The sequence below is a fragment of the Molothrus aeneus genome, chromosome 1 (genome assembly GCF_037042795.1).
Source record: "Molothrus aeneus isolate 106 chromosome 1, BPBGC_Maene_1.0, whole genome shotgun sequence".
NCBI classification, from domain to species: domain Eukaryota; kingdom Metazoa; phylum Chordata; class Aves; order Passeriformes; family Icteridae; genus Molothrus; species Molothrus aeneus.
This window is the reverse complement of record NC_089646.1, coordinates 113,055,721-113,083,151: the sequence shown is the minus strand read 5'-3', so window position 1 is coordinate 113,083,151 and position 27,431 is coordinate 113,055,721. Positions and strand designations below refer to the sequence as shown.

At 35.1% G+C, this 27,431-nt stretch overlaps 1 protein-coding gene across 2 annotated transcripts in view; it reads left to right on the top strand.

Moving 5' to 3' along the window:
• RB1CC1 (RB1 inducible coiled-coil 1) overlaps positions 1 to 27,431 on the top strand; it is a 64,905-nt gene that overhangs the window by 13,428 nt on the left and 24,046 nt on the right. For both annotated transcript variants that reach the window (XM_066563107.1, XM_066563099.1), the window contains exons 3-13: positions 1,476 to 1,603; positions 4,006 to 4,132; positions 4,398 to 4,568; positions 14,285 to 14,487; positions 15,552 to 15,987; positions 19,865 to 20,035; positions 21,835 to 22,019; positions 22,990 to 23,176; positions 23,258 to 23,339; positions 24,184 to 24,245; positions 25,256 to 25,359. In XM_066563107.1, coding sequence (XP_066419204.1) covers positions 1,533 to 1,603; positions 4,006 to 4,132; positions 4,398 to 4,568; positions 14,285 to 14,487; positions 15,552 to 15,987; positions 19,865 to 20,035; positions 21,835 to 22,019; positions 22,990 to 23,176; positions 23,258 to 23,339; positions 24,184 to 24,245; positions 25,256 to 25,359 — 1,799 coding nt within the window. In that variant the 5' untranslated portion in view covers positions 1,476 to 1,532. The remainder of the gene's footprint in view (positions 1 to 1,475; positions 1,604 to 4,005; positions 4,133 to 4,397; positions 4,569 to 14,284; positions 14,488 to 15,551; positions 15,988 to 19,864; positions 20,036 to 21,834; positions 22,020 to 22,989; positions 23,177 to 23,257; positions 23,340 to 24,183; positions 24,246 to 25,255; positions 25,360 to 27,431) is intronic.

Below are 27,431 nucleotides of genomic sequence, written 5' to 3'. Positions count from 1 at the left end.
GATTCAAAATTAAGTTGGTGCCACTAAGTACAGTAGAGTTCAGGTGTAAGGACAACAAAACTCTCTTCAGATCAAATTATTTAACTGGTCCTTTTTTATTTGATGTACTTCTGTTTCTGAAACCTTTTTGTAAAAATACGTATTTTAACTAGGTCTATAGTTAAAGCTTGAAAAGCATGAGGATAGCTGTTCTTTTGTAAGCAAACTCTTATGACTTTCTGGAATAAATTTCTCATAAAACTTCTCCCCCCTCCTCATCTTAATGGCATGTTTGTTATTTTTCTCTGTGTTTGTCAATTTTTCTATGTCTAGACAAAGAGATAAATGCACATTCAGACTAATTTTCAAGTAATATGATTGGACATGGCATGGACACGGCATGTGTGTCCTATTAATATTTCAAGGAAAAAGGGATGATTTATATTACCTGTGTAGAAATTTAATCCAAAAAGTAATTTTTATAATTATATAAAAATATTGCTTAGTGACTAAAACTTACAGCTTAACTTTCTGTAATTCCTTCCACATAAAAATCTCAGGTCATTAGTGACTGCAGTGCTTGTATTTCTGCAGCTGCTTTGGTAGTGTGGTGGAAATTACTCATAAGCTTCCTAGCTCCTAAGGAGAAGAGCAAAAGGCTCAGGAGTGTGAAGTACTTCAGTAATAGAATCTCAAATTAAAGCCCAGTGCTTTATGAGGCAGTTTTTCATTGTCACACACATGATAAAGTTTTTCATTTGTCACATACGCTGGAAAAACACATGCGTAGAGTTACTCATCCAGGTTCTTGTAGGGCACAGGACTGAAAATATGTGTTGACTTTCTTGCTTGAATACTTCATGTTTGCTATCAGTAACAAAGAAAGAAGCTACAGATTTAGCTAATGCTGATAATAGAAGAAAAGATTTTTAAAGCTGTTACTTATTGTAGAGAAATACAAAAAGGAATTTCGCCCTTTTTCTTTCCTTTTTTTTTTTGCCTATGCTTCAATTTCTGTGGGAATAGTATGGATAGGGATAGCAGTTAGCAGATAGACTTAGTAGCTGTAAGTTGAGGAGTTACTAGATTGTATTGCTGTTTGTAAAATCTAAAAAAGATGTCTGGAAATTACTATCTGGGGTTTTAAAAGGTATTTCATAATCGAGAAAAGCCAGGAGATTATCTGGGATGATGGCTTCTGCATTTGGAAGTAATATTTTCTTATATTTTTCTAATTTAGTTTCTTTTATTCTTCTCAGTGTATATTCTCATGTATTCTCCTAACTGTCTGTGTATGTATATGTATGTGTATATGTTACCTTGCCCATGTTTCTGGCAAGAGGAACAACATCTCTGTCTTGGGTAATGAATAAAGAGCTGTGGAATGTGAGCACTGATGTATTCACACACTATATATCTGAAAGAGTGTTTTTGAAAACATATGTCTGTCTTTTTCATAACTCCTGTGAAACTAACTCTTGACATTTTTGTTTCAGTTTCTAAATGATTTTAGCAGTGGAAGTTACAAACTTCAGAGACCTAAAGAAATCATCATGAAGCTATATGTATTTTTGGTCAACACTGGAACTACCCTTACATTTGATACTGAACTTGCTGTACAAAAGTAAGACAGTAAATTAATTGTGTATTGTTTGTTTTAAATTAAAAAGTGTGTATACTTTTATATAGTAAGTATTTAAGTATTTGACAGATGAAGATTAGGGTTTTTTTTAGTATGTCATTGTAGTTTTCCTCTAGGTTTTCTGGTATTTTCTGGAGTGAATTTTGGTGTGTTTTTTCCTTAATTTTTTTTATGATTTTCATTAAAAAAAATTAATTTCAAATGATTTTCATTTTCATTGCCTTGCCAGGTGATTGTGTGTGTGGAAGAGTAGAGAAGTTACTTTCTGGGATAGTGGCAGAGGCTGACCTGCTCCTCACTGAGTGTGGTGTGTTTGGTGATTTTTGAAAAAACTGTCAGAATGGCTTCTGATCTTTTTTTCCCTTTTGTTTTTGAATAATATTTTTATGTGGGATTTCTCTAGTAAAGGCTTATTTTTTACTGTCTGGCATCATAGAGGGAGTTCTGGAGGTTGTTCTTTCTCTTGTCAGTACATTCATCCTGAAGAAAATATGTGCTCTGGAATGTTTCTGGATGCTAAAGAATTGGCCTGAAGGTTTTTGTCTCATGGCTAGATGGGTAAAAGTTGGTTTTGTGCTAAGTTGTAAGGCTCCAGACTATTTTACATGATTTTATATGTAAACCATGAACTTCTGAATGCCCATCTGCCTGGAGCATGATCAGTATTAGAGGATCATGGTTAAGTCCCAAGAAATTTACTGTTCCTATTTTTTTTCCCTGCATTCTAAAAGCATCTTGTAAATGTATAGATACTTTTCAGAGAGGTTTGTATTGTATCCTTTTTCATTGTTCTCATGTGCAAGACCTTGGGGGTAGCAAGGGCCAAGCTCACCTGCTGTTTTCATAGTTTGTTGGTGATGAATGTGTTGCAAGTAATTGAGTAAGAAAGTTTTCTACCATGGATTTTTTTAATAATTAATTGTTTCCTTTCTCCTGGATTCCTGTTTGTAATTTTCATGACTGAAAAAAGACTGTCCAGACTGTTTTTGTGTGCTCTTCTCTAAAGCCAACTGACAGTCAGGCTATTACTGAGCATGAAATAGTGTTTCAGCCATTCTGTTTCTGCTGGGTCATTTACAGATGTGCCCACCCCCCTGTAAGCTGTCTGGTACATTTAGACATTACATTTTTAAAACATGATAAGTCAGGTGCAGCATCTAAGCTGCCATGCCAGGCTCTTAAAAGTTTGCTATGGGCCCACTTTTTGCTCAGTTGAATTGTTCTTTGAGAAAGCTTTCCAACAACTGAACCATGCAAAATCAGACTCTTCAGTTGAACAGTGTAACTGCTTATTCTGTATATCTGCATGTATAGACTTGCATTTTCTAGTAAGACTGACTTTATTGGGTTCTTTGCCTGTCTCCTTGTACATGGACTGGCCAGGTTATCTTCCTGAAACCCAGGGAGGTGCTAGGTGAATGGTTACTGTAACACAGCAAGCAAGTACAAGCTTGCACTCATGAGAGGTTTGTAATGCATTTGTGATGTCATGCTGAATCGTGGTTGTTTTAAATAACAGATGTTTATGATCTTTTTCAAGTAACAGTAACACTTATTCTTCCTGCTAGTTACATAAAAACTGTTGCTGCTTATATTATTCACTTTGTACGCTGAAGCTTTTTTATACCTTTGCACAGATGCTGCCACAGTGTGTTTTGTTAGGTGGGGTCAGTGACTGTATCAGATTAGTGAATTCTTGTTTACTGTGTTTACAGGTGTCTTAATGACAAAGTCTAGAACTGTCTAAAATATGCAGTAATGTTAAGATGTCATCAGCTAGAATTAAATGTGTAAGGCTGGTGAATGAAGACCAGAAATGGTCTATTGATCCACTGTTTCTCTGTTAAAATCTGTGATATTTATGTTAATTTGTTGTATACATATTGATTGTTGAGTTTCCTGTTATTGTTAAGTGCTTTATGTACAGTAAATCAGTCAGTTTATTAGGTGGAATTGTGGTTGTGTTATGAATAATGAAGTGTTGATAGTCTTGACTTCTAGGGCCTTATCAAGTCAGCTCTTTGGTCATACAATAAAAATTCAAGGAACACAATATGACTTTTACTGTTGCTATCCTAAATGCTTGGTGTGACTTAATCCAGAATTTCAGCATGCTAACAGATCTGGGAAAAAATATTGCTGGTGATATATCAGCAATGCAGAGACTGTTTTCTTTTATCTGATAGTGTATTAATTGGATATCCAGAATGCAACACATCACAGCACTTATAAAATTTATAAATATGTCATTGTGCAGAATGAAAATACTTCTTTTAAAAATGTTATGCTTAGACGCAGGCAAGTCACCTGTGTCTGTTACAGAAATACGTAAAATTTGAGACATAAGTAATCTGATAGCATCAACTTCTCATTTTTTTTTTCAGTGTGGCTGATCTGAAATATGCAATTCAAACAAAATATAAGATTGCCATTCAGCACCAAGTACTGGTTGTCAGTGGAGGAGAGTGTATGGCACCAGACAGAAGAGTGTGTAGTTACAGTGCTGGAACAGTAAGTGCATGCTGCATTCTTAGCCTAAACTTTCATTTATAGGGGAAGAAAAAGACATAATTAAGGACCATGCCTTAATTTTTAATTTTTCTTCCATAGTTTGCTGGATTTCTTTCATTTGAGAAACAGGTGTTTATATATTCAGCTTCTAAGTGTAGATTTTAACTTGTTCTCAAGACACATTACTGACATGAGGAAATAATTGATAATTAAACAGGAAGTTACCTTTACTCAGTGTTTGGTTTTGTTTCCTTTTTGAGTGTAGGACACCAACCCAATTTTTTTATTCAACAAAGAAATGATCTTGTGTGAACGTCCACCAGCTATCCCCAAAACCACATTTTCAGCAGAGAATGAGATGGAATTGAAAGTAGAAGAATCTCTTATGATGCCTGCAGTGTTTCATACAGTAGCATCACGAACACAGCTTGCTGTGGTAAGTAGATTGTTACTGGATTTGCACACCAAAGGAAAATGTCAGAGGGAAGGCTTGTTGTAAAATATGAAATAGTTTCTTCAAAAGGCAGTAAAAATGCTGTATTAGTGATGATGTACTCTTCAGAGCCTTTGTCTGAGTTTCAAGGTAAGTTTTGAGAGATGTGCTTGCTTCTTCAGCATGTTCAGAGCTGCTTTCAGAACTGTAGTGTAAGGCACCTTTTGGATGTGTACATTTGCAGTATTTACAAAACAAAAACGATCAGATTGCTTTGGACCATGCCTTAATGCACTGCCTTAATTTCAGTGTCCTTAGTCTGCCTCAGCCTGAAATGAGAAAAGTAACTTTGGAAGTGATGTTAACTCAAGTAGAAAATTAACACTATAATTTTTAAAAGCATCTTGCCACTCTTCTGTTTTATGCTTATATTTTATGTCTAAACTGGTGAGGAATTAATAAAACAAAGCTTTTTCCCACAGTTCAGGTTGCTTATTATTGAGTACTGCCTCTTATTTGCATATTGCATATATTTACTTGCAAGTTGGTCAGAAGTGCAATTTGATTATTTCTGTGTTGTTTTGATAGGGAAAAGTTGCTCACTGCAACATGGTCAGTAAGATACCAAGTGTGCATGCAGTAAAAACCAGCTGCATGCTCAAGACACCGACACAATGCCTTCAGTAGCTATGTTTTATTTTTACAGATTGTATTTCTGTACTAAAAACTGATCTCATTTTCTTTACAAATTTTAATTTAATTTTAAATTTATTAAGCATTTTTCATATTTCTAAAGATTATTCCAGTGGTTGGCAGCAGGAGAATAGTTATGTGGAGCACCTCACACAAAATGAATAGTGATATATTTTTTGTCTTGGTAAAAAGTTTCTTTGTTTCAGTGACAACTTTAATGCAGTTGAGAAAAACATGTAGCACTTGAAGTGGCTGGGATTTAATACTACAAAGCAGAATTTAGAAAAGTGTGTTAACTGTTGTATAGAGAACAGGGATTTTGGCATCCTGGCCTGTCAGGAGGGGGAGGGTTCTCCTGAATAATGTGAAATAATGTGACCTTGACATACTGTCTGATTTAAGGCAAGGATTGAGTCCCGTAGACTCCCTTTCTCTCTCCCCCACCTGTTGACAGTTAGAGCTGACTTTGTAAATAGGACCTTGAGTTATTAGGTGTCTGTGAGTCATATGACTGTCATAGGCAAGAGTAGATATCAATGTGAGTTCAGCTAAGGAGCAGGAGGTTTTCAGTTGTGCTCTGGTTTTACCAGCTGAAACTGAAAGTGCTTTAAAACCATTCTTTGTGAAGTATTAAGAGGAGGTTATAAAAGTAAGGAAGACTGATAGCTTCTAAATACTTAACATTGATTTGATGTGAAGGTGGGGCTGTAGTAATTGCTACAGTCTTTGTGTTTTGTTGAGGATAATGGGAGTGAATGGTGATGATACTCAGTTTCATGTTTCTCACTGTTCATTTATCTGGTTTCTCTGTTCTGTACCCTGTTTTTTGCTCTTAGATTCTTAATTTGGCTTTCAGTTTGGTAAAATTACTATACAACAGTGGAACATATTTAGTCCCTCTGGAGTAAGCTTTTTTTTTTATTCCAAGGTTTTATAAAAAATACTCCTATTTAAACTTGAAAAGAATTGTTGGTGCTGCCTAATATTCCCCTTTTGAGTCTGAAGACTATTAATACACAGTGCATGCAAGTTTATTTCAGTATTTATGCCTTTTAAATATGTTACTTAGAAGATCTTTCTAAAGATCTAAGTAACATTTATAGTTGTTTCTACATTCTGGGTGCAGGTCGATAATAATATTTAGCTAGAGACTGGAAACTTTATATAGAGAGACTGATCATGAGTTGATTTGCAAGGAGAAAATAAATCTTTCCATACTTACTGTCACCTATTAGTAGTATTGCAGAACTGGAGGAAGCGGGGACAGGAATTGTCTTTGAACATGGATCCAGGTAGAATGCAGGTGTTATTTTTAGCTTGCAGATTTATTTTCCGGAAGATTATTATTTGTTCCCTACTTTTGACAGTTCTTCCCTGCTTATAAAATTATTATAGTGATGGTATTTGTTTTCTTATTAAAAACTTGGAAATTTATTTAAAGATTAAATTTATTTAAAGATTAAATAGGTAGTAATATTTTTAATCTGATTCACCTTTACATTGACATTTAATTTTGTCCAAGATTTTTAATGTTCTAAAGCCACAGGTTGTGTGTTAGGCTGTGAAAATGAATTGAGTACTTCTCTGGGATGTCAGGGGACTGATAAATCCATCATATGTAATAGAAGATTAGTAAATAGTCTGTTGTGATTTTTAGATGTACCAAGGTGTGAAACCTGTATAAAGAAGTATTGCAGTGTTGTACTAAAGTAGTTTTTCATGCTGCCTGCTTGAAGAATATTGAACAGTAATTCAGAAGAAGCTGAGGGAGGACTGCGAATGTGGTTAGAGCATTAATCTTCTCCAAGGTTCACCATAAGCCTCTTGCTTATGAAGGAACATGGGATATTAATCCTTCTCAAAATTGATTGAGATCTGGGGAGAGCTAGAAAGGCTCTGAACCTCTGTGGTTGTGTGATTGATGCACCCAAAGTCACACTGAGAGTACTGTATGGGAGAGTTCCTACAAAATAATCCAAGCTTTGTCTTTTTATTAACTCTAGAGAAATGGTAAACCTGCTTTACCAGAAAAGCAGAACGGCAGTACTTGATGATGGAGAAGTTTTTGCCTGTTGTAATTATTTAGAGCATTTTGATTAATTAAATTTGACTAATTAATATTTACTGCTAATACATGTGCTATTATATGGTAATGTAGTAGGAAAATCAAGGTTACATTCTAAATTATTGCTTATGAAAAAGTCTTACCTGTTCTTGTCAACAACAAGGAGCAGTGATGTGTAAATATTAAGGGAATAATATTTGATAGCTACTTGTTTCTATTTAATCTGGTATCTGCTCTGCCCAGAGACTATAGGATATGATCTTTAAAAGCAGACTTGATAGGAAGTTGCAAACATAGAGTGATATATGGCCTCTAATTTTTTTTCTCTCAGTAAAAGTAGTTCTAGGGTCTCCTTTAACAAGTATTTTTATGAATCTATGCATTGTGGCCTCTTCATCATTTTTTCTATGTCTGTTATTGAATTAAATTATGTTTTTGCTTTCTGCCTTTTTTTCCCATAATCTGTTGTTGCTACTCAGGTATGGAAGTCATATTTTAGTTCATAGTGGAGGTCTTGGCATTCTTATGGCCTGTTGCATATATATATTTGTAGGATATAAGTATATGTAAAAGCAGCCATTCCCCCCCCCCACCCCCCACTCAATTAACACTAATTTGAGTTACATAAAAAGTAAAAAAAGCTGCATCAAAAAAAGTTACAATCTTTTTTTAGGTTTCATAACTCCTAACCAAAAATTATTCCTGTGTAGAATGTATCTTGCATTTGGTTTTCCATGGTACTGTGTTTGTCATACATCCATTTTCTGTTTCTTTCTGTTTTCCTGATTTTAACATCTATTATGGATTTTCTTAAGTTCCTGTTCACCACCTATGATCTCATTATGTAGAATTCAAAGCATAAAGATTAGGTAGCTTTAAAGAAGCTACATCTGTTCCCTTAACTCATTCCTTTACTATTTAAACTGAAATTCTTTTCACAGGTTTTGTCATTTGCAATATGATGTCTTTGTTCATATGTTTTTTTAAAAAGCTCAGTTAATTCAACTCTCTAAGCCTGTTTTCATTTTATGTCTTGGCATTCTGGTTTCTCCTGGGCTAAAAACTTACATTTGAGATGTCTCTGCCTGAAGGGTTCCAGGTTGCCTTTTTTGCAACTAGCCTGGTCTCCCACCTTTCTTGCAGTTGAGCAGTTCTTGCAGTGAGCTGCAGTATGTGGACAGTGAGGTGCTCACAGAAGTTTGCAAGAAGTTACGTGCACACCAGCTGAGAAAACAAGCTGTTCTCTATGCAGTATGTTGTGCAATAGGTTGTATTGTGTCAATCTCATGGTCTTTTAACACCACTACTTAAAATAATTTCTGGTAGCTTAGCCTTTAGGAAAGGATTTTTTTTTTTCCAAGTGATCCAACTGAAGTTCCCATGTCATTTTTCTGGGAGGGATATTGAACTTTTTGGGAGCGGGTATCTTTCACACTTCATGGGATACTGCTACTGTCATGATCAAACTGTCAATTCCTGTCAGTTTTTCTTTGAGAAGTGGAAATGAGGATGCGAAACTGTGTGGCCATTTCATTTGGTTGCGTAAAACCGCGACTGTAGTCATAGTACATAGTCATAGATCATTCTCAGTTTAGTTTCAAACACTTCAGATATTTAAGCCAAGAAGTATAGTCATGCTTCCTGAAAACTGTGGATCTACTATTTAGAGAAATGTTTTTTTCTACTAGAAAGTTGCTTTGAGACTCTCTGGAAAGAATTGTTTTAAAATATTAATGTTGTTCATGGTGTGTAGTGTTTGAAATAATTGTGCGGCCAAATCAATTTTGACTGAATTATTTGTCTAATAGTCAGGCACACTTCTGGCTCCTCCTAAAAAGTCCAGATTTCTCTGTAACTCAGATCAGTCTCAATCTTTTAAAGTAATTGAGCAGGGTGAGGTAAAATGGGTTTTAGTTTATCCCAAGGTATAATGAAAGATTTACTCCAAGGTAGATCTTTCTAAATGCTACTATAGCAGTTTTTTTGACCTTTGTAACCAAAACTTTAGATCAAGCTTTTAAAAAATTGATCAGAATGAAAAAAGTTGGGTGACTTGGAATCAAGCTAGTGGAAGCTGTCTACTGAAAGGAGAGAAGTTGCCATGAAATATCAGTCTCCCTCACAGTGAAATTAACTGCTCCAATTACAGGTTTTGGAAACTTAAATGTTGAAGTGTACCTTAATTTAGTAGTTTCATGTTATAGCTGTGTATGTATTAGAGATAATTGTCTTGGTTACTAGTTTTGGTAAACAAGGTAACAGTTCCTTGTTGTGAAAGCATTTATCTGCTGTTGCAGTGTGTAAGTCTGTGGAATTTTACTTTCAAGGATCATTTCTATTGGTCTGAGGTTGATTGAAACCTGTAAGGAGTCCCTTTTACAGGATTCAGACACATGGCAATAGAGGACTTTGACTTATTTCCTTCTATCACAGGGTTTTAGAAAATGGAAAGAACCCTGCATTTCCTGAGAACTTTTGTTCTTTAGAGGTAAGTCCAAAGACCACTTAAGACAAACATACTGTTGTCAGATTTTGCTCATTCAGATGAGCAGAATTATGACAGTAGGATGCAGAGACAATCTTGAAATTAATACTAAACTCTTCACCAGTTAATTTCTGCTTTAAATAAAACATACTTTGTTGATTCTACTGATTTTTGGTTGAAACCTAAAAAAAGAATTCATTATAATAAGATTGTTCATCAGAAGAATCACCTACATTTAATTTGTGATTCTCAAAGGAAATAATTCAGCTACACACTCTGTTACAACACCTAGCCAAAGATTAAATGCATTGTGGTGGCCCTGTGGATTTCGTGAAAAATTGGGTCATGAAGATGTCATTATTTACTCTTCAACATAGCAGCATGTGGGGATTAGTCTGGGTCTTGGTATTCATGTTCTGCTAGTAGTACTCTTTTAGATTCTCATTCCAGTGGTGCAGTGAGGCAATTGCTTTTCTAGATATGCTGCTGTACCTCTGTAGGATGATTGTAGCCCTACAAGGCAACTGAAGTTAACTTTTGTGCTCTGTGAAGCGTTGGGTGTCTGCCAGTAAGACTTGAGTGTGTCTGTGAATAGTCAATGACAAAAGCAAGCCTGTTGTTAGGCAGGCTTCCTTTTCTGTGCTGGAGCTGGCAACCTTACTGAGAAGCATTAAAACATATGTTGGATTGCAGGCCTTTATTTCTGTGCTTGATATAATTCAGTTTTTAGACTTCATTTAGCAGAGAGCTGCTTAATTCTTTCTTGTATAGAGCTATACAGTTATATAAAATTGGTCTAGTGCCTTCTAAAGTAGCTTGAGATCTCTCACAAAAATGTTGTCTATGGAAGTAGACTGTGTAGGAAGAACAAGCCACATCACCTGAAGGTTTATTTCAGAACGATGGCAAGATAAGAAAGGTACATTTGTGTAGCTTTTATTTCATAACTTCAAAGAAAATAGTTAAAGTTAAATTACATAGAAACTCCAAATGATGCAAAACAACTTCTCTGCTGTGTTTTCTTGCTGTGTGCTTTCACATTTTGAAAGCAGGATGACTAAAACAAAACAAATGAAAAATATGATTTAACATAGTGTTCTTCTTGTATGCACTAGTATCTGCTTAGTGTAGAAGAAGTCTGAAACAGTTCTGGCATGTGCACAAATAGTTACTCCATGTGGTTTGACCTTCATTAGAACCATCTGCTTCGAACCTCCTGAATTCAGAGTAATATTCTTTACTATTTAATGTAATAAGCTTATTTCATGATATAGCTTAAGAAACCAGCATCAAAAGCACTGCTGTGCTGTGTTTCTGTGGACTCTAATTCCATGCCATGCTGACATAATTCTCCTGTTTGCCTCCTGCCACCTAGACAGAATTTCTGTGGCACATGTAAAAGTAACTTTGAGAGGATGATACAGGATGTTGTTGTAATACCGTGCATATGTGCCCTGAAACATGTCTGGTCATTTGTACAATCTGATTTGCAGTCTATTAGCATATGGATAACTTTGAATACATGTTACTTGAAAGAAACTTTGCTAATGAATTTTGATCTCAGAGTTAGCTCAGAAAAAAAATCTTTTGCCTCTGAGAGACTTAGTATGTCTCAATGCTTATGATTGACATGATTTATGAACAATATTCATGATGGCTTTCATAAGAGGATTTTAATGTCCATGTCTCCTGTGTATACATTAAGAAGCTGCAGCGTATCTGAAAATGAATACCTGGTTGCATACTTAGATGGCCTTGGAGTATTTTTATATAATAGTTCCTTTGGGCATGTATCTGTTTATATGAGAGATTCTGACACTTAGTAGAATGTCTTCCTGTTACAAAGTGTCTGAAAAATTAAATAGTATTAATTTGCTACTCTGGGAAATACTGTTCACTGTTGCATTTCTAGGAACCAGACTGCTGGGATAGGAGCTCCTGTTCGGGTTAACTTTGAGTAAGTTTCCATAGGTTAGACTCTTAGATACAAAGTGTCAGTGCTGGTTTTCAGTTGTGTACCAAATGGTTTCAATTGTGAGGATTTTTTTTTCTACTTGTAACTTCTGTTTTGTGTTTGAAAGTGTTTTGCTGGGGAAACAAGCTTGTTAAAACGAAAATCTTAAATTGGCAACACTTAGGTTCTGAAACGAGTATTAAAAATGACATAAAATAAAGCTTCATAGGGCAGCTCTGACTTGTTACTTTTGACTTCTATTGTGAACACAATGAATGGATCTAGCTGAAAAAGCAAACCTTGCCCACTAGTTAAGAATACGTCTCAGGGTGGAAAGTGGGGTCATATGAAGCCTTGTGCATACTTTAATGTGTTAAACACATGAGCTGCGCTGTGAGCTGTGCTAAGTGAGCTTGTCCAAAAGAAAATAGAACTGGCAAAAACATCTACTCGGGGCATTTAAAGAAACAGCTGAGTCCAGTCTTTCCTTTGGTTGATACTCATTTGGAGGAACTGCATAAAAAGACTTTATTATTAGTTTTGATTTTGTAGGTGGCTTATATTGTTTTAAACTATTTGAAACTAATGTATGTTTTTGTATATTCTCTCACTTCTGGAACTGTGGCTTATAGTGATTTTGAGTGGTGTGGCTTCTCATTTGGCAGAAGGTTGACTTTGAAAGAGAACAATTTTTGTGAAAGTAAAATGTTTGTGTACATTTCCAGGATGTACGTTAGAATGCAGCAGAGACATTCAGTTACCTTTTCAGCTTCATATTATTGGTATAATTTTTTTTGTATATCTTAGGGTAAAACAGCCTGTTCTTTTGGTTCCTAATATGATAACTGAGAAAGCAGTAATTTAGCTTTTTTTTATATACTGTGCAATTTGCCTTTGTTCTTGTATACAAAGTCAATTTAAGACAGTAAAAAAATGTTCAAATGTTTAAGTCAATATTGCATTGGTCAGATTATGTACATTTAAATTGTACAACCAAACGTGGGATAGTCTGGAGAAAATGACTTGCAGATTTCAGCATTGTCTGGATACCATCCCAGTTGTGTTATTGGTTGATTTTTGACTTAGGAAGCAGGAGTTCCCGGAGCAATTAAAATAACCATTCTCTTCAAACTGGAAATCATCATTCTCACATGCACAGAAACCTGCCAAAGTTCAGAAAACAAGAAGAGAAATACCACCTTTACTACAAAGTGATAGGAATTTTTATTAACAACCTAGGATTTCATTGGAGTTGCATATATGGCTATTTTGAATATTCATCATTCATCTGCTGATAGCTTAGCTATCAGTGATTTGAAGGACAGTAGAACTTTGTCATGCTGCTTGAAACAAGACTTGGACTTCTGAAACAGGGAGGATGATCATAACTTTCAGTATGAATTGTGAAATGTTTGTTTAAAATGCCATGCAGTTTTGTGGTTTATTTCAGAATGTAAGTGTTGTTGGTCCCTAAATTTTTTTGAGTGTGCATATGTGCTGCTAACCATGTGTTAGGCAGCAAATGCATTCTGAAATACATGGATGTGTTAGGTTTTTAACACTGCTTTCTCACTGTATTTTGTATAACTTGTTTTTCCATGCATGGTTTTCTCACATGTATGATGGCACAGGGGAGTTGTGTTCAGTCCTGATTTAACAGCGTGCTCAACCTGCAAAAAGTGAAAATACCTTTTTCTTGTAGGTTAGATAGATACTAAAACCTAAAGTACAGGTGTGTGCCGGAAAGTATTTTCCAAGGAGTTTGTAACTGGTAATGTTCTGAGCTGAAGGATTTATTCTATGCCTTTTTTGTTACTTTTTACTGTTTTGATAGGCTCTTTGAGGGGAACAGCCTTTTTCTTAAATTGCTGAATTTAAAGTAGTTTCTCTTCCTACTAGTTGAAACTTTGGAATTGATTATAACGGGCATTGCTGTTAGTACACTTTTATTAAGATCTGGTAATTGCCATATGTAGACCTGTTTTAATTTTGCCAAGTGGGGCAGTAAATTCTCACCCTATTATGGCAGTAAAATGCTTCTCTGTCACCCAGTGCTTTAACAGAAAACTTAACTTCTATATTGGTTTGCAGATGCCAAGTTTCAGGATATGTTTTAGAGCTTTGTGAACACTGTACTGCTTCTTGTCATGTTGCATCTGGATATTAATCAATGAAAGACTTAAATTATTTGCCCTTCTGTTTCCTCTTGCATCTGTTCTTGCACCTGACCCACCTGTGCTTTTTGCTGACTGATTGTGCATTTTATTGTCTTGTTCTGAGCTTCTGCTTAGCTCATCAAAAATGTACTCCTTATTGGACCTTGATTGCCAGTTTTTTTCTATCATATAATAATATGATAAATAAAATGAGGTTATTATTCATGTGTGTGTACCCTGAATATTTCATATTATCAGCATTTGATTCATTTTATAAGGTGGTTTTGGAGCTACAGTTTCCACCTCTCTGTTTTGAAGAGTTCTACAACAAGAGCCTGATTATTATTTTGTTGATTGTTTTTTCAGGAAATGTATGAGGTTGCCAAGAAGCTTTGCTCCTTTTGTGAGGGTCTTGTACATGATGAACATCTTCAGCATCAAGGCTGGGCTGCTATAATGGCCAACTTGGAAGATTGTACAAACTCTTACCAAAAGCTGCTTTACAAGTTTGAAAATGTGTATTCAAGCTATTTGCAGTCCATAGATGATATCAAATTGAAACTTACACAGTAGGTTTGCTGTTAAATTCATTCTCAGTCTCCAAATTGACTCAATTTTAAACTTAGTTTCTTCAAGTGTTTTATGTCTGGTGCTTATTCTGATTAATCAAGAATGTCTTTGTTTGCTTATGTGTCATGGAGAACATTCTTTTTGTTCTATGCTAGTGCCTTTTTTAAACTGACATTTTTCCTTGTATTTGTCAGCACAAAGAAACCTGTATTGAATTATGTGGAAGATGATAAGCTCGTTAATGAACAGCTGCTTAAGAGCTGGAGTCATTCCAAATGTGCACAACAAAAAGCTGGATAACAAATTTAGACATTAACATCTTTAAATACCTATTTACACTTTTGAATTAATTGGTTTTTAACAGCTTGAACTGATATTTAGACTTACAATCTGTGTTGAAAGTATGAAGTCATAGCATAAACTTCGAGTGGATTTGTATACTTTTGAAAGGGATAGGGGGCATGTATGTAGATATATATCTATTGTTTGTGTGTGTGTGTCTGTACTTGTGTCCTGCAAACTCTGGGTGTTACTTCAAAGAAAATCTTTTATATATTTGTAGCCACTGTAGTATTGTGGTATTTCTATGAGTGCTTTGCTTAATAGAATATAAATGGATATTGGATCCTTAAAGAAAATATGTTTTAAAATATGTTTTGTCTTAAAAAAAAAAATCTGCTTCATAGATTTTACCAAATAGAAACTATTCAAACTTTGCAGAAGTAGTCAGACAGAGGACACTCAAAGCTCTGATAAGAAGTGTTGATATCCATGCAGATAGGACACATAAGCCCCAGTTGTGCATTTAAACAAAGAAGTGAATGTCTCTGTTTATCACTTTTTTTCATTCAGTATAAGCAGAACTTTGACTTCTTTGGCTGTCCTTCTATGATGTTGATATTAAGCACAGAAGTTTTAAAGGGCAGTAGCAAAATCATCATGATATCTGCTTCAATTCTAAAATGAATATCAATTCATATTGTGGGTGATTTTTAACTAAGATTTCATATCATGTTGGCTTCTAGATACTGATAGGTTTTTTCTTTTCACTTTTTCAAAAAAGCTTGGGTTCTGCTGTTTCTATCATGGCCAAGATACCACTGCTGGAGTGCCTAACAAGACATAGTTACAGAGAGTGTTTAGGAAGACTGGAGTCTTCACCTGAACATGGAGGAGCAGAAAGTGAAGAAACTGAGGATGGGAAATCTCCTGAATTGGTGCTTTATCCTGATATACCTAAAGTGAACAGTAAATCAATGTTAGCATCATTTTGCAAGTCAGTTGAACATTCAGCTTTGGAAGGCACAGATCCTGAAAATGTAAAAGATGATAAAGAATCTGGTCAAAATGCTACTGTCCAGGACAATGAAATGTCAGTAGAATTGAAAGATGATGATCAGCCTTCCTTCAATGTGTCTTTGTTAGACTGGATAAATGTTCAAGATAGACCTAATGATGTTGAATCCCTGGTCAGAAAATGTTTTGATTCCATGAGCAGGGTAAGTTAATGATTTTTTTTTTTTAATCAAATTGCATTGCATTGAAGGCTACAGCTTTTTTCTTCCACATGCAGGTGCTTTTGAAGTGACTGACTCATCTCTTTTGTGGCTTGTTTCTCGGATGACTTTCTAAATGAAAGCCAAAGCAGAGACTGGGGGGGATAAGTGTGGGGAAAGTGTTTTATAAGTTTGAATGTTAAGAATTCGATCTTTAGGAAGATGTATAATTTTATGAATGCTTGTTGTCTTGCATTTTCAAATAGCCATTTCTTTTGGAAAGCCAAAAGCTTCTTGTAGTGTATAAGCAAAGGGACACTATTATTATTTCTTTGCCATTTTCATAGAAGCTACATTTATAATAAAAAGATTTTCCTGGACCAAATTAATGTTGAGTTCAAAATAGTTAAGTCTTTATTAAAATATTAAAAATTATATGGTTAATTGTGATAAATTTATAATTTATATCTCAACCTTCTTTATTAGCTGATACAGAGGTGCTCAGAAGGGCCCAGTCAGCCAGTTTGTATTTCTGCTGCTGGAAGAATACAATAGTGCTCACTTTATTTTCAAAATTAATATTTTAATCAGTGAGCATTATAACCGTTTAAATTTCTTTTGCCTATAATTTTTCTTCTCTCTTTGCTTTCACTGTAGCTGATGTTTCTTACATTGTCTAGCCTTGTTTGCATCGGTATAATATACTATTACAACACAACATAGCTTGAACAAAGAAAACATTTTGTCTTGTCTTTGACACTTTTATTTCCTCTGTAAGGTAGGACTGGAAGACTGAATCAGTGATTTCTAAAATCCATCTGTTGTAGGGAACATCATGGTATGGTCAGTTCTGTGCATTGATATTTTGATTCTGTCTTAAAATTAATTGGAGAATTTGGCTTAATTTTAAGGGCTAAGATTTTAGTAGTGCAGAAAAGGCTAAGGAAAAGATTGGACATTATAAGTTTGGTTTTTTCTTCAACAAAAACAAGAATTAATTTTGTGTGCTAAAGACTTCCTATTGGCTGAAGCCTGAGACAGTTCTCCATCCTGTTTGTTCAGTAAGGCTATAAGGTGCTTTCTACTATTATAAAGCAAGAGTAACAGAACCCACTAGAGGGGTTGTGAAACAATAAATTCCATTTCTACTTAATATAAACGGAACACAGATGTGTTCTAAAAGTTTTAAAAACCAGTATTGATGAGATGGATATTAAACAATTGCTTCCAAATAAATTCTAGCATTCCAAAAGACACAAAAATGCTAAGAACACTTTGGTTAAGTACATACTCTACCTTTTTTGATCAGCTTGTAGTCTTATCTGACATATACCATGTGTTTTAGAGGCTTTGTCTTGTACTTGGCTTTTCTGTCCTTGTCTTATCGAAGATTAGGCAGAAATCCTTTATTTTGACTATTGTAATTGTTTTTTAACTGTAGTCAATTTTTATGGGAAAAAGTTGTGATTGAACCTGCAAAAAAATGCAGTTTCTTTTTGTATTTGTGGCATAAGCAGAATTGGCAGGTAAGGAAAGTACTTCAGTCAGAGTATTCTGGCCGTCACCAGAGCAGTTGTGATTGATCAGTCCCAATCCATTTTGGTTCATGAAAAACTCCCAGAGCTTTGAAGTAATGCATTCCTGATTCTCCATAGGAAAACATTGATTTACTCTGTTTTGATAGCAGCAAAAGCAGACAAAGCATTGAATCTTTGCTTACCACTGGTTTAGAATTAGTTGAAAACAGAAGTGGCTTGCAGCTGAAAAGGAAAAGAAAATCCTAAATAAATATCTTGCAACACAATTTTTCTTTGAATATTCATTTGAGGTGACACTTTAATATAAAAAAATAGAATAATAGAATAAAATGGCACTAGTTTTTTAAAATTGTTTTGCCTGCATTCTCCCTGTGCCCTTTCCTCCTTAGAAATATGAGCCATACAAATGGTTTGTGATTGCAATTCTTATTTCAAAAACTGAATTCAGGTAAGATTTTCCTGAAAGCTTAAAGCACAAGAGTAAGAGGTAGTCTTGACATAATTGGTGTGTTGCACAGAGTGCTGCTAAGTTTCTGATGGTTCTAGCCTCTAGATGTTTCTACAAAATGGCACTTCTACTTCTTTTGGCTGCAGTAAAAGCACTGGGTAAGTAGGAGCTAACCAGATGTTTTTGTTAAGTGCTGTTATAGCCTCTTAAGTAAGAGGCTAGATTATCTGCCAGTGAAAGTAGAGATGGATCCTACAGATGCAGTTAGGGTAAAGATGGGATAAAAAGAGTGGATGGAGGAAATAGGTAAGAAAAGAATGAGAGGAATAGCCACTCTCTGTAAAAAGACATAAAACAACATTAGTTTAAGAAGGTAAAAAGAAAAAAAAAAACAACAGTATATTGTTCTTTAGTATTTTGTTTTTAAAGAAACTCTTCTGGATGCTGCAGTGGACTAATTCAGGATGTCTTAGGGATGGCAGTGAAGATGATCCTGTAAAATCAGTCTGGTTAAATACTTCTGTTACTGTTTCTTGAAGATGGACTTGAGAAAACACCAAGATTCAGAAGACATCACATATGAGAAATTAACCTTTGTTTTCAGAGAGTTTGGATGTATTTTGTCACATTAATAACAGCACTATTGTTTATTCTAAGGAGTTCTGGGCTATTACTAGGTTTTGGTACTTTCCCATTAAGTTCTTGGTTGGCTGGTTTTGTTTGTTTTTTTTTTTTTGTTTATTTGTTTGAAGTCAATGGAAGACCTGTTCTTTATAGTTGCTCCTTAATTTTTAATGTTTCTCCTCTCCAGATTCCTCTCTAGCCCCCCCCAGAAGGTTGTTTACAGGATGAAGTGCTGTTGTGTGTGAAAACTTAGTTAAATAGTAGATTGAGGGGGAAAGAACACTTTTTCTTATGCTACTATTGAGTCAAATAATTGCTTTTTTTTGAGGATAGGGGTTGATTAGTATGCTCTGTAAGTGGCATAAACTCTGCATGTTGATGAAAGAAGCCAGTGCTGTGACAGCTCACAAATAGCATCTTTTTCACTTGTTAATTCTCTTGTAAGAGATAGCATACCATAACCATTTTGGATAAATTTGGGCAAATTTGTTCATCTTCTGCTATCACCTAATGGTTTTAACTATGTCCTTCACTAATGTATTTCAGGTTTACACTAAACTCTGACCTTCATAAGAAGCAGCAATTGCCTATGTTGTTTCTAGAACTGTTATTTTAATTCACTACTCCTACAGTGAAGTGTGAAGAGTCACCCTTAATATCTGTGGATATTGGTAGACTCTTAATGTTTACAATACTTCTTTTTTTTCTCAGATATTATGAAACAACTTCAAAAACATGTTTCTGTTGGGGAAAAAAACCCTCTAGCTAAAAGTATGACAAATATGCTATTTTTCCATGAGGTCTTTTCCAGTTGCTTAGAAATTATCTGCTTTAAGTAGTCAATTAAAACACTTATTTAGTGGGAAAAGATTTGCAGTTCTTGCAGCTTTTTCTGACTACCCTCCCTTCTGCATTTTCCATTGAGCCACATTCATGATGGGTTTTGACTGTAGCTGTATAGACTCTGTCACAGGTCAGACTGTCCATTAGCTACTAAGTGCCTCTTCCTCCTGCACCCCACCTTGTCCCAGTGTCCCTTCTCTTTATAAGATTGCTCTGATGGTCTGGTTGGAATACTTCAGAAATATTCATGCTGTGGTATAGAATCCACATACTCATTTACTCAGAATTCTGAAACAGATGATAGATGTATTCATACATTAGATTAAAAAAAAATTTAAAAAGGAAAATATTTGAGGTTAAAAAACCTCATTTGGCTAACTTAAATCACCTTTCAGTGTGTCAAATACTAATAAATTTCCTTTTTTAGCTTGATCCAAGGATCATCCAGCCCTTTCTGGCAGAATGTCGCCAAACTATCGCCAAACTTGATAATCAGAACATGAAGGCTATTAAAGGTCTTGAGGATAGACTCTATGCATTGGACCAGATGATAGCAAGCTGCAGCAGACTGGTGAATGAACAAAAAGAACTTGCTCAGGTAATACACAGTTGTGTGTGCAGCATGGCAAGATGGTAGGCTTTTGATATGTGTATGCTGTTAAAGTTACAATGAACCAATTGCGTGTCTTTATGCAAGATAGTTTTCAACATACCACACGGGGTTAGTCAGTATGGTGCTATTTCATAACAATTTGACATTTAATATTAGCAGTTTTTACATCTTGTCATGTTTTCATGTGGTTTAAAGGTACAGCTAGAAAATCAGAACTTTAGTTAGAGATAGGTAATAAATGTTAAGTAGATCAATTTTACTTTTGAAGGGAGATACTGAATCCTTGATCATTTATTACTCAGTTATACAGGATCAGGGAATAAGTTAATGGTTGATCATCAGTATTGTAGTAAGGAGAAAAAGTAGTATGCCTTCACTGGACAGTGTGATTTTAAGTGATTAGAAATTTAGTTAAAGACTATTTTAAATATAAAATATGTAGCTCCTATTTTTAACAAACACTTCAGTATCATGTGAAAGTTATTTTATTAAATACAGTTTCTGTAAAAAGCTTCAGTTAACTTGATAATTAGTATTGTTCTTTAATGTCTTGTTTGCTACTGAAAGTAAATAAAAGTCTATTTGGCAAAACATTATAATGTTCAGATTTTCACCATGACCTTGGAGTTGCAACTCTGAAAAAGGCATGAGTTTCTTACTCCTGCTTACACACTGATATATTATTGGTAGGAATAAATGAACAATCTTGACTCCCTATTTTGAGGAAGCTTAGAGAGGCCCTTTTTGAGAAGGGCAGCACTGAGTTGAAAGTTGTGTAGGACCATGCTCCCTGTTGCCTCTTTGGTCTGGTATGTGAAGGTGGATACAACCAGTACTTCTGGCAGCATTATTGAAAAGTGGAGCCTGTCTCCAGATAAATTCAATGAGTAAGTTTAGAAGCGAATGCTAAATCTCAGTCTCGTGGTCTTTATATTGTAGGCCAGTGCTAAACACAAGTGAAGTTAGCATGATGGCTAAGCTAGTCTTCCCATCCCTATGCTTGGTTGCCCTTTATTGTGAGTGGTGCTTTTAGCTATTTTTACATTCTTCACCTGGGTGAAGAGCCTACCTCAAGTTTATGAATCCCAGTTTGGAGTAAGAAGTGTTACAGTCAGCTGGAAAGAGACTTTGTCACCTTGTTTAAATGCTACTGTAAATTTAGAATTTGTATCTTTTCAAGACTTGGCAGAGACTTCAGCTTTCAAACCTTCTTCCTTGACATTTCCTTTTATAAATCATCTATTCCTTTACTTATGATGTAAGTGTACAGTTTGCATGCAAATAAGATGTGTGGCTCTTGATCTTGGCTCTTGAGAAGAATTAGTTTCATGTGGGAATTTCTTTATGCAAGAAATAGAAATTCTTTAGCCCACGGTAGTATTGAACATGCTCCAAGTTGATGTTTAATCTTTCAAATGCCTCAAGTGGGAGGAGGGTGGTTAGCAGAAGTTAGAATGATGGTTGATCCTCTCCATCCTAGTAGCTATGTTTCTGCTGATTTAAGTTTTGTAGTCTTTCACTGGTGTTGGTTAGTTGTGTGAAGTTCTGTTAGGGTTGTGTTGGTAGCTGTTTGGTAGGGAAATATGGAACAAAATTGATTTGAACTGGATTATAGAACTGAAAGAAAGCAGCTCTGACACTTGCTTTCTCCATGGATCATTCTTTTATACTTCACAATGGTTACAGTAAGTTTGTTAAAATTCTTGCATTCTTTGAGAAGATGTATCACTTTCACACTTCTTGATTGTTAGAAAGCTTGTGTAACAATTTCTCTCTTCCTCTAGGGTTTTTTGGCTAATCAGAAGAGAGCTGAGAACTTGAAGGATCCTTCTGTGCTGCCTGATTTGTGTTTGAGTCATGCAAATCAGCTGATGATTATGTTAACTAATCACAGAAAACTGTTAGATATTAAACAGAAATGTACCACTGCCAAACAGGAGCTTGCAAATAATCTGCAAGTCAGACTGAAGTAAGTTAAAACTTCACAACTTTATAGTACTTCTACTTGCAGCAAGTCAGTTTAAGGAATGTGTGTCTGAAGGAAATCATTACTATGAAAAGGTCAAGAGTGCAAATCTTGTAGTGTCTCTGTTAGTATATATTCCTAATTGCTTTCTGTTAGTATATATTCCTGATTCTTGATGTTGACTTGTTTGTGTTTGTTGTTTCATTTTTGCTCCAGTTCTGTCAGTTAAAGCAATTTCATGTTTTTTGTTACTTGTGGGATATACCTCCACCTTAAGTATTTTCTGGTGGTAAAGTTGCTGTAATATTTCTCCTCAAGCACACCAGTAGATCACCTTCCGAATAGTTATCCTGTGGTTTAGTTATATTGGTGTCTGTGCTTGGAATTTTTCTATTTATTATATGATTAAGGGAATTGAAGATGTGGTTACAAGATGTGAGAATTCGTTACAGTGGCTGTTGCTTGTAGTGTGTGAGTACATTGTGTGTGTACATTCCCAAACAGTGTTGTGTTCCTATTTCTTTAATAGCATTCTAATCTTTAATACCGTCTGCTAAAGCTTTTCAATAAGTATTTTTAAGATCTATACACAAGAAGTGGTCTTTTTTTTTTTTGCCCAGGATGTATCAGCTTTTTTTTAATTCTACTGGAGAAAGTTGCATTAATATTACTCCTAAAGTTATTTATGCTAATAACTTGAATGTCTTACCAAGACATTCAAAACCAATGACTTAACTCAAATGGTGTAGATATCTGTTTTTGATCACTGATATGGATATTCTGTGTGAGAAATTAATAGGAAACTGCAAGGTGACTACTGAATTCTGTACAGCTTGGTACTGTTGTTAGCCTCTTGTCATCCCATGTGAAATGATGTCATTGTTCATTTCATCCAGACGTGTTGCTGGATCTAATATAAATGAAAAACAAATTGCCAAGATGTGATCTTCTAAAGTGTAGTCTACTTTTGTAGGTGGTGTTGTTTTGTAATGCTTCATGCTGACCAAGATGGAGAGAAACTACAAGCACTGCTTCGTCTTGTAACAGAGCTCCTAGAAAGGGTCAAAGTTGTAGAGGCTCTCAGCACTGTTCCTCAGATGTACTGTTTAGCTGTTGTTGAAGTTGTGAGGAGAAAAATGTTCATAAAACACTACAGGGAGGTAAGTAAATAAAACTTTGAGACCAAACCTTTGTATCAGCATATAAATTAACAAGTAACAATGTATTTTCCCCTTTCACAGTGGGCAGGTGCTTTAATAAAAGACGGCAAACATCTATATGAAGCTGAAAAGGCAAAAAGGGAATCTTTTGGTAAACTCTTTAGTAAGTACTTTCTCTTCTGTGAAGTCAAATTGTGTTGAAGTATGTCTCTTGTCTTTGTAGTTAAAATAATTTTCATCATATTCTTACTTAAAGACTTAAACATTTTCTTTTATTTAAATAGGAAGTACATGCTGGTCCTATTACAAAGAAAATATTTTTCCATTGATCAAATCAATTAACTTTTTCATATAGATTATCCAAAATAATGTGAAAGCTGTGAAATGATTATAAAAGATCCAGATTCTCATTATCACACTTTAATGCAGTTTGTGCTTAAACATGCATTGTGAGCTTTTATGAGCTTTATTGTTCTTTTAAATAACACTTCTAAAACCATTACTGAATATTTGGATGCTGCTGTGACTTTCTCTGTACTACTCCAGGAAAATCCAAAAACTAAGGCCCACGTCTAAAGACCTTCACTAGAAGTTTTAAGCACATAATTAAAAATAAAGATTCTACTAAAAGAATTTTGATTACTTTTTTCTGCAAAGTCTGGCACTTGTGTTCTGAATAAACAGCTAAAATAAGAAAATTGAGTGAAAGTTTATCAATTTTTTTTGGAAAGGAAATGAGGAAGATTACAGTGAAAATTTCAAAAATAACTTGAGGCTTTTGCCTGTGTGTACATTAAGCAAAAAGAGACTTCTGTGAAGGGAGTTCTGCTTGAATGGTGGGTTGTGTGATGTTCTGTGGTCATTTACGGTTTTATGTGGACATCAATATAAGTAGTAATGCTTCCAAATGTAGTTCAGCTATTAAACTGCAATAACTTCAGTTGATTTCTCTTGAGACGTTGCATTTCTTCCTTTAAATAAGTTGTTTGTTTGGGTTTTTTCTTCAGGGAAGTCGTTTCTAAGGAATCGTTTGTTTAGAGGACTTGACTCCTGGCCTCCATCCTTTTGTGTATGTATTCATATTTTTGGGTTTATTTAATTTCTAAATAGTTTTACAAATTAAAAACCTGGGCTTTTCATTGAAGCTATATGCCCTGTGACACATGAAGAAGCTGGGAGCTAGTGTTCTCTGCCATTTGAAGTGACCTATATTAACATTGGCTTGTAACTTGCAGTGCAGTGGGAGAGGAAATGTCAGCTCTCCTTTTTAGTAGTGCAGTCCTTTTTTAGTCTGTGGTATTGAAAAAAAATTAATCGTAATGATCAGAAAAAAGAAGCCAGGAGGAATAATTTGATCATCTAATTGTCTTGTGAATAATAGAGCAATAAAATTAATTGGATGGTAAAAGCAAGTAAAAGTTTTCCATGTCATCAGTGGATGAGTGGAAAAGCATTTTTGCCTCTTAATTAGCTGATAACGTGAGGGCATTGTAATTAAGTATTGCCTGTTAGCTTTGATTTCATACAGCTTGGTTAATTGAAGTAAGCTAACTCCTTGATTCTAATGTTGCCATCTCACTTTGCCTTTTTAACGTTTTCAGCTTCTCATTTTCAGCCTTTTTTTTTAATTTAAAGGATACTTGGAAAATAAGAATGGTACTCACTTCAATGTCTCAAATACTGAACTGAATTAATATTTGTATGTGTAGCAGCACAATAAATAAAGCTTCAGTGCCCTTTTATATCCCTTAACTTCTAAACTCATCTATAATGTTTATGAAGCTTGGTAATAGGGAGGAATTTGGACTAGATGTTCATTGTAGTTCCCTTCCAACTGGAATACTCTATTTTACTGCTGCCCAAGTACTATGGATAATTAATCATTACAAATGTAAGGAGTGTTTTTTAGGGGTAAAGGACCAGACATGGTTTCTTAAAAATTAAAATATTTTTAAGATTTTTAAGAGCAAGAGATCAGTTTACTGCTGACTTTTCCATGTTGTTTATTAAGCTCTTCTTGATCCTTCTTTAGTCATCTGATACTTTACAGCAATGTGTAAATTAATATCTTCTTTACAGACACGAAAACCTCGCAGATTTGACAGTGAGCTTCCAGATATCTCATTGAGTGACTTGCAGTTTTTGCAGTCTTTCTGTCCTTCAGAAGTACAGCCATTACTCAGGTAAGGCACCTCTTTACAATTTGTGTGTTACAGAAATAGGTCTCCTGGGGGTCCCATCCTCATCAGTTTTCCACCCCCTTAGGTCATTTTCCATAAAAAACAAACAAGGATTTTCTGATCTTATTACCATTCTTAAGCAATGATCTTCACTGACTTAATGCAGATACATATGTATTCAAGTTCTGATGGTTTGAACATACCTATTCTGTATTGAGATGTAAAGGATTTTGGGTGTTTCTTTGATCTACCTCAGAGATAAAAAGCAAAAAAATTGCTATCAGTTTTAAACTGAAATAAACTCATAACTATGCTTTGTCAGATCAGAATGAGATTTGATACTTGTTTCTTTTGCTCTTTGTTGTGTGGTATTCTGTAGGAAATAAAATAAATGTCTTTAGCTCAGCATGAGATCATAGAGATCTCCTATATTCAATTACTACTTTTTCTCCAATTTTATTAGCCTGAATTTGCTAAAAAGTGCATTTTCTTAAGTGCCTCTGCTGTCAATGGAAATCCATCATTTTGAGTAGAAGCTCTATTTCTATGTTTCTTACTTCCCAATAGTGAGGCAGACATGCATATGTAGACAGGAAAGCTACTGGTTTGTCTTAAAAGCAATTTATGGGATTAGTTCCTTATCTAGAACTTGGAGCTATCTAGTGAAAAAAGATGACTGCTAGTGTGAGCTTCCAAACTCAGAGCAGTCAAGGTGGAGAAATGCCAACCAAGATAATGGGCCAGAAATGGGTAGTAGCAAGTTGTGTGTAAGGTCCTGCCTAGGAGGAGATCTGTCAGTATGACCACATTCAGATCATCATCATCCTCCTCCTGAAAGAGATCTGCAGCTAGAGATTTGAGATTTGCTGTGATTCCTCTTTTTTGGTTTTTTGTTTATTTGTTTGTTTTGGGTTTTTTTTTTTAGCCCCAGGCCCACAGTCCCACAAAACTGGGATTGCATTTACAAAGGTAAATGCAAGAGGAGGATGCTTCACTGTCATCTGTCAGGTCCACCAACAGTGTCAACCTAATACCTGTTATTGGTGCATAAGGCAGGAGCTGGATTCACTGCTTTTGTTCACCTGTCTTTTGGACTGGCATTCTTTTTGATTCAGAATTCCTGGCTATCTTTATGATAGTGTTGGTGGAGTTAACAAGTGTAGTGAGCTTAGTCACCATCACAGTGGATTTGCCATAGGTAATTTTATAGCTGATGTACCCTTTTAATTTCTCTTGTTCTGCTCCTTGGGTTGCTCCTCATCTATTTTGTGGGGAAAAAAGTGCAAATATAGGATCTTATTCCTAATGCTTACCTGATTTTTTTAATCTGCGAGAATTTTACAATCTTCCTGGATGTTTATACTGAGATCAGGAAGAATTTTGCCCTGCTATAGTCAGAAAACCAATCACTGACTTAAGACGTTTCATTTGGTTTGAATTGTAGTGACATAGCTTTCCACTTGATGGCAATAGAGGTGGGATTATGTCATTCCTCCTGGTTTCTGGGCTCAGGGTTGCCTTTGGTGAAAAATATAGAGGATAGTGTTGAACTTGTAACTCGTGTGGGTAAAAGCTGTCACACACCTTGGTTCGATGCTGATCTTCAGGAGAAAATTGAGAGCAGTACTTTCTTTGGTGTTTTCATTTAACATGTAAGGAGTAAGCAATAAGCAAAACTGAGACCCACCCAAAGTCCTTTTCTATCAGCACTGAACCTCTCAGCAGCATAATTAAAATGATGTTTTCATTTACTTACAGTGCTTCTGTCTTCTGAAATTGTGTTTGAGCAATGATTGAAATCTTAATTCTTCAAAAATACACTTAATGCCACTTGCCCTATATATTGAGTAGAGAATGCAGAATACATTGAAGTGTCATCTGCTTTTACTATATTGTTAGTCTAGATGAACTCTTGCTTCATGTTTTCAACTTATCTTGCCACACTTGAAATGTGATCAGGATGCATTAATCAGTTGTTTAATTTTAGGTTACCTGTCATGAAAATAAAACAGTAGAGAATTAATTGCTTCTTCAGAGGAAGAGCTGGATTGGAGAGAATCCAACTGGAGACAAAA